Source organism: Lottia gigantea, assembly GCF_000327385.1.
Source record: "Lottia gigantea unplaced genomic scaffold LOTGIsca_7, whole genome shotgun sequence".
Lineage (NCBI taxonomy): Eukaryota > Metazoa > Mollusca > Gastropoda > Lottiidae > Lottia > Lottia gigantea.
The window spans coordinates 1,754,805-1,761,484 of NW_008710370.1; the positions used below are offsets into that span (position 1 = coordinate 1,754,805).

The 6,680-nt window shown below is 35.9% G+C and overlaps 1 protein-coding gene across 1 annotated transcript; it reads right to left on the reverse strand.

Moving 5' to 3' along the window:
* Positions 1 to 5,633: 5,633 nt before the first annotated feature.
* On the reverse strand, positions 5,634 to 6,680 carry LOTGIDRAFT_154975 (hypothetical protein; the record flags this gene model as incomplete). The annotated part of the gene is made up of 2 exons (XM_009065483.1): positions 5,634 to 5,893; positions 6,086 to 6,680. The coding sequence occupies 2 exons, from the start codon at positions 6,678 to 6,680 to the stop codon at positions 5,634 to 5,636; spliced, it is 855 nt and encodes a 284-aa protein (XP_009063731.1).

Consider the following 6,680-nt stretch of genomic DNA (forward strand, 5'->3'; position numbering starts at 1 on the left):
CAGTGAGGTGCAAATATCCTCATTCTCATCGACTAAGGTAATAAACTCAGAGTTACTGTCAAAGAGATAAGACACTATCATGCCATTTATACATTTCTCTACTAAAAGGAGTCATCGGAATGCCCTTTGCACTGATTTTCCAGTGAACATGTGCTAAACCACATTCTCTACATAGACTACCTCCAGAATTTCTCTTAGTCCAGAGCCTTGCATCTACCAATGACACCTAGCACATTCATAAACGTATGAAAACTACCAAGAATCAAAGTTATTTTTTTCAGTGGACTGTTGGTTTGTGCGTTATAGATGATCTCAGAGGCTTTCCAAAACAAAGGTTGGTCTAAGGTTATGATAGGAGAAATGTTGTGTCTATCTGCAAAATTGCAAACATAGTTGAGTGTGGAAAGAGAATGCACGTGGGATCTCCAGGATACATATCTATCATTGGCAGGAAGTGCACAGATGACTTGCCAGGGTGTTCCTTTTCGCCATGGAGAAGACGCACCATCTCCTGTCAATTGGGAGTTGGTGAAAGCAGAATGGAAGTTCCCAAAGAAGGTCTACAGCTGGCACACAACTGGAAGAGGATCGAGCATTACATGTTTGCGAGCATATTTTGAAAAGCGATAGTCAACTATATCTGTTTTGGACAGTTCAAAGCATTCTTCCTTGGTACTATATGGTTTATCTCCTTTCCAGGTGTTATTGCAGCTATAATTCCCATCCCATGAAAGCTTACTTTGCCATCGAGTGTCAGGATATTGTGGTCCACATTGCCTGCTACAAATAACGCAATCCCTTGAATTTCTTCACCCAGTACATCGAGAGCGATCAAGCCAGCAGCATTTTTCTCAAATCTCTGAACTTCTGCGTATGAGCAACCAAACCCCATCACAGAAAGAGTATCAACAAGGAAACTGGACCTATATAGATAGTGAAGTTGAGAAGCAAGTCCTATTTGAAGTGGTGCCAATATAGCCCTAGGTCGGACTGCTTGAATAATTGACTGACCAATTGAAGCAACCTTTTTGTGTTTATGTGTACCAACAAATAGTAAATTCAAGAGCATACGGTGATGAGGGCAAATAGTTCAGGGCAGTATCCAGTTTAAGGCTTTCAGAAGACGGATACTGATCAGTCATTGATTGACCATCCGTCTTGATATCACACTTTATAAGCTTTGCTGCAGTCGCAATAATTGACCTCTTCTGACTTTCCTCATCACTGCTTTTAGCACTCTTGAAGTATGCTCGAAGTATTTGGGAAGTCTTTTCTCTCATAGTCACAATGTCCTGAACACCTCCTTGTTCAGCTATATACAATCACAATGTATATAGAATCACCATGTTTTTTCAGTTTTTCCTTCAGGTACTGGTTGCCATAGGAAACAGAGGTTTTATCTAAAAGATACTCTCATTTTGTACGCAAGGTCAGTTATAGTTAACTGTTCCTCATCATTTGCTTCTAGGTAAGCGCAGACTCTGAGAAATGCCTGCTGTTGGTTTTCATTCTTGGGCCTACCAGCCTTTCTGTACTTTGCCATTGTCTCTGGCCTAAACTGCTCTGGTATGTCATGCCCGGAACGAAAGTTAACGCTGCACTGCTGGTGATAAATACATTCAGCTGCATGCAAATCTTTACAAAAATACTCTATTCGGCCCTGTACGATAAAGGACCAGTCATCAGATCGTTCTTCACAATGTGGCAAGACAGTCCATCAGTCTTAACTTCACTAACATTATCACTGTGACCATGGCTATCTCCCAAAGCTGTCGCTTGTCCACAGAAGAGGCAATCTGTTCTGCAATTGTACGGTCTGTTACTGACTCGAGCACTTTCTTTCTTACACAAGGTGATGAATTTCTATCATGTTTTAACGTTCGGTTAATATCTTGTTCATTAGTGTACCATTTACGACAGTCTTTATGAACTATTTGACCTTCGCTCACAACAACATCATCACGACCTCGTTTACGACTTGAATCATTGATTTTATCATCTCCCCTCCTGAAAAGCTTGGCAATATTACTTGTGTCATCATCGTTGATTTCCTTATTACAGATAGGGCAGATATCTTCATCTGTGTTAGCTGCACACAATTGTATTATTGAAAAGGAGGACAATTAATGCTCACTAATAATCTGTTTGCAGAATTAGTTAGCATCTGTATTGGTGAATAAATGCGGCAGGCCAAAAAAAAGTTAACCTGCTGCAGAGCCATCTATGCTGTCAGTGCTCTGTATGTTAAGCCTATTACAGCGCAATCTGTACTGTCCCACTCCATGAGAACAAACCGTTTTCGCGATCAACATAGGCACACAGATTACCGTCTTATAAAACTTACCGTCTTATATCCTAAAGACGCAAAAATAGTCCCCTAACATAACCATAACCCCATAGAATTACAAAATAATTTTGATGTACATTTCCTACTAAGTTGTTCTTTAAATTTGTGATCTGTGTTTAGTGAGTGGTGAATATCCGGCCGAAATCCTTCAGGGCGGGGCCAATTTGAATTTTGCTAATTAACCCCTTTCCCGTGGTCGGATTTTTGAAGACTTTTTTTCTAAGGTTAAGTATGACCTTCCAATGTATTTAAAACAATAAAACCTTTTGTTGCAATTTTTTTGGGGTAAGACCATTATTTTTCATATATAACTAAGTAGCCAAAATACACATTTTCCATAAATAGTTCATGATTTCACCTATATTTGTAGATAAGACCTTCTTATTCTGAGGGGTAATTGTAAGGAAATGGTTGCTTATTGTCATAAGTGGTAGTTATGACCCTTTGGTGAAATTATTCACTGCAGTATACGACTCTATTTATTAAGTGCATGTACATGTATGTACAATACAGCGGTTTCCATGATTAAGAAACCGAAATCTAATTGTTATCCAATTCCGCATTTGGCAAATTGTATGCTCAAGGTCGGACACGACAAATTGACAATTCTATATCAAATGAATCATCTTGATTGCTAGGTTAACAAAACCAGTCACAGGGTGACATCAGATGTTCAGGAAGGGTGAGAATGCTCTGCCGTGTTTGTATGTAGCAATCACAACTACATAATTTTGATATTTGGATTTTAATTTATAAAACATAATGAAAAAGTACAATTAAATCACCCAATGAAAACACACATTTTTAATTAATAGAAAAAAACATAATATTTTAATATGCTTGACTTAGCATAATTAGCACAACAGCATCTATCAAAAATTCTACTGAAATTTCTTTACCCGAGCATAGTAGTAGTTCAGGAAGTGCAACAACTGAAATGGAGCTCTATCTCTATGCTAATGTAAAGAAAATGTCAGTAGAATTTTACTACTGAACAACTGACTTGTGGCGATTGGTTTAATTCAACAAAACGAATAAGGCTATTACCATCATTTAACTTTTATCTTACACGTATGCTTTTTTATACGCCCACATCTCTCTATGTGGACGTATATTGTCGGCACTCCTGTCCGTCCGTCGGTCCGTCAATATTTTCTTGTAAACGCTCTAAAAACTAGATTTTTTGATGGAATCAAATGAAATTCAGTGTATACATATTCATAAAACGAAGATCATGTTCGAATTTGAGCTATTTTCGACCGTTAAAAGCATAGTTATTGCCCTTGCCCCAAAATCTTGAATATGCTATTTCTTTCTTAGTTTTCAACCGATTTTGATGAAACTTAAAATGGATGTTATTGGACCTAAATCGAAAGGTTTGAGAAGGATTAATTTACTTCTGATTAAATTTAAGGCTTTTTCAAGACTTAGGCCTCTTACGTCAGTTTTGAGGAGTTATCGCCCCTTAACCTCTATACAGTAAGTGCTTCTATCAACATCAATTTCAGGCTATAATTTATGAAAACTTTTATATCATACTCTTGAAAAAATGTGTATATGAAGCATACCGTGAACATTTTGAAGATATTTTATTTAAATGTGTCAGCCCACTCAACCTCCTTAATTGCAAGTCTACTCTTCATCTGAATCGTTCGAGTTATTTGGTTCTGGTAGAATGTCTGTTAATTGTAGGGCAGATTACTGTAAAAAACATGATAAACATTTGGTACAACATTTTTACGGCATGAGGAATTCAAATCTTTATATTTAGCATCAGATATTGGAATTCCTTTATAGAGTTGTGTCAGTTGGTAATTCTTCAACTTCCTTTGCTTATTAAATCTACCTCTAAATATAGTGAAACTTCGGTAGTTATCTTTTAGATTGTACTTATAGAAGATTTTGTCGGGCTCCTTTTTATATTGGAAAGAATGTGTCTTTGTCCATTCGACTATTGTACCATCAACCCATTAGTGTCTATTTGAAATTGTTTGGTTTGCACAATCCTTAAAAAATGATTTCCTCATTGGTTTATTGACTTTACATTTAATTGCTGTTATCCAATCACCAGGATAAAACATTTCCCGTCGTTTTGTGTCAGATTCTATGGTCGCGTGAATGGAATCTCCCTCCATCTGAGAGTGACCTCGTTCAAAATAATTGTGAGTGATCCGATTGATAGGTAGATTTATGACACTATGCAGACACATGACTGAAAAGGGTAGATTTCGTTGCTGCTCAGTGCAAGTATCGGAGAAGTATATAAGTTCATGCTTTGGACCCACAAGTTTATTATATTTCATCAAACAAGTCGCAATTTCACTACCTCGCTTTCCTTCACTTTCCCACCAAATATTACATGTAACTTCCTTTGATGCCATATCATAAATAGAAAAATTGTATGCGTCAGAAATCTCTAATTTTGGAGTAATGAGCACTTTTTGTAAATCAAAATTTATGCCTAACACATTTTTGTCATTTACAGCCCTTATCTTGTCCACAGTTTTCAGTTCACGGGTGTCTTTCTTTCGCTCAAGGTGTTCATCAAATAATTGTTTTTGTTCAGCTTGATCCCGTGGATTTAATTTCGAGTAGCTATCGCACATAAGGCAAATATCCTTTTTAGGTTTATGGAAACCATACTTAAATTCACGTGAAAATATATTGTCATAAAGCCAAAACATTTCAGGTTCTCTTCCGTCTTGATAACATTTTTCTTTGTAAATTTCATACATTTTCCTTCTTTGTAAATTTCATACATTTTCCTTATCGACAAGTCAGAATTTAAATACTTGCGCTTCGAATTTTCGAATTTTACAGGAAATGACGCAATGTGTTGTGTTATGTAATGCTTGGCTTCATTGGGTATAGAATTAGAAACATTGTGATGTTTCCCTCTGGCGTCTTCACATCTGACCTTGTCAGAGCGACCCAATGAGTACGTCAAAGTTTTTTCTCCAATGGATAAAGTGCTTACAAAAAAACCCACGACATACCTGAAAAAGATTTGTTTTTGCTTGATTAGGCAAAAAATATTCACATGTGTATTTTCTTCTTTAATATTTCCAAGTTGTTGATCTTTTCTTATGTATGACCTTAACACATGATAAAATATAATCACGTTGCCTGTCGTAGTCTGATTTCCAATAATTTACAAATATATCTTCCTGGTCTGCTTCTGTCAAATTTGTTGTACATTTGAATTTACATTTGCAGTTTGGTCTCTTTAGCCCTTTTCTTTGAACCAATCGACCTTGAGAGGAAGTGTACTCCTCACCAGAATTTCTTAGACGCTTTCTAACTGAGGTTTCCAATTATCTGGGTCTTTTGATTTCCTTCGAGAAAGCCTTTTACCCTTTTCATTTATTATAATGTGATTAGACCCATCTTCATTGTTTGATTGATCTTCAATCCCTGCTTCCGTATCTTGACCAGTGCCCAACACAGAATCTCTATCATCCAAAAGATCAAAATCTATGATATCTGAAACTTGATCTGCTCTACCAACAGTCTCTATGCCAAATGTATCACCATCAAACACACTTTCTGTGTCAATTATGATTTCATTATTTACAGGTAAATTGCACATCTGACTCTTGGAGATAATCACAAAATAAAGGGAATAACACTTCTAAATTTGGATATTATCAGCTTCCACCTGTAAAGTAGTCATTTCATCTTGCATAGGCGCAACTTCCATAATATTGTTAGTTTCATGCACAATAACTTGACTCTTACTTTTAACCTTCTGTCTTAAAGCAACCAAAGAAATATCATCCTCACTATCACTATTTTCTTCAGTAACTACAGTTTTTTGAGTGGTAGAAGCATAAGCATGTTCATTATTTGCAGTTTCCTCATCAATTGTTGTCTCAGAGACATCTTTTTCTTCTTGTGTTTTGATATTAGTTCCTTTTCGTTGTTCAATTTCATCTTTACAGATATTTTCAGTCTTTTCTTCACGGATATTTTGAGACTTTTCTTCACAGATATTTTCAGTTTTTTCTTTACAGATATTTTCAGTCTTTTCTTCACAGATGTTTTCAGTCTTTTCTTCACAGATATTTTCAGTTGTTTCCTTACAGACATTTTCAGTTTCATCTTTACATATATTTTCAGTTCCATCTTCAGAGATATTTTCAGTCTTTTCTTTACAGATATTTTCAGTTTTTTCTTTACAGATATTTTCAGTTTCATCTTTACATATATTTTCAGTTCCATCTTCAGAGATATTTTCAGTCTTTTCTTTGCAGATATTTTCTGTCTTCTTCACATATATTTTCAGCCTTTTCTTAACATGTATTTTCAGTCTTTTCTTCACAGATATTTTCAT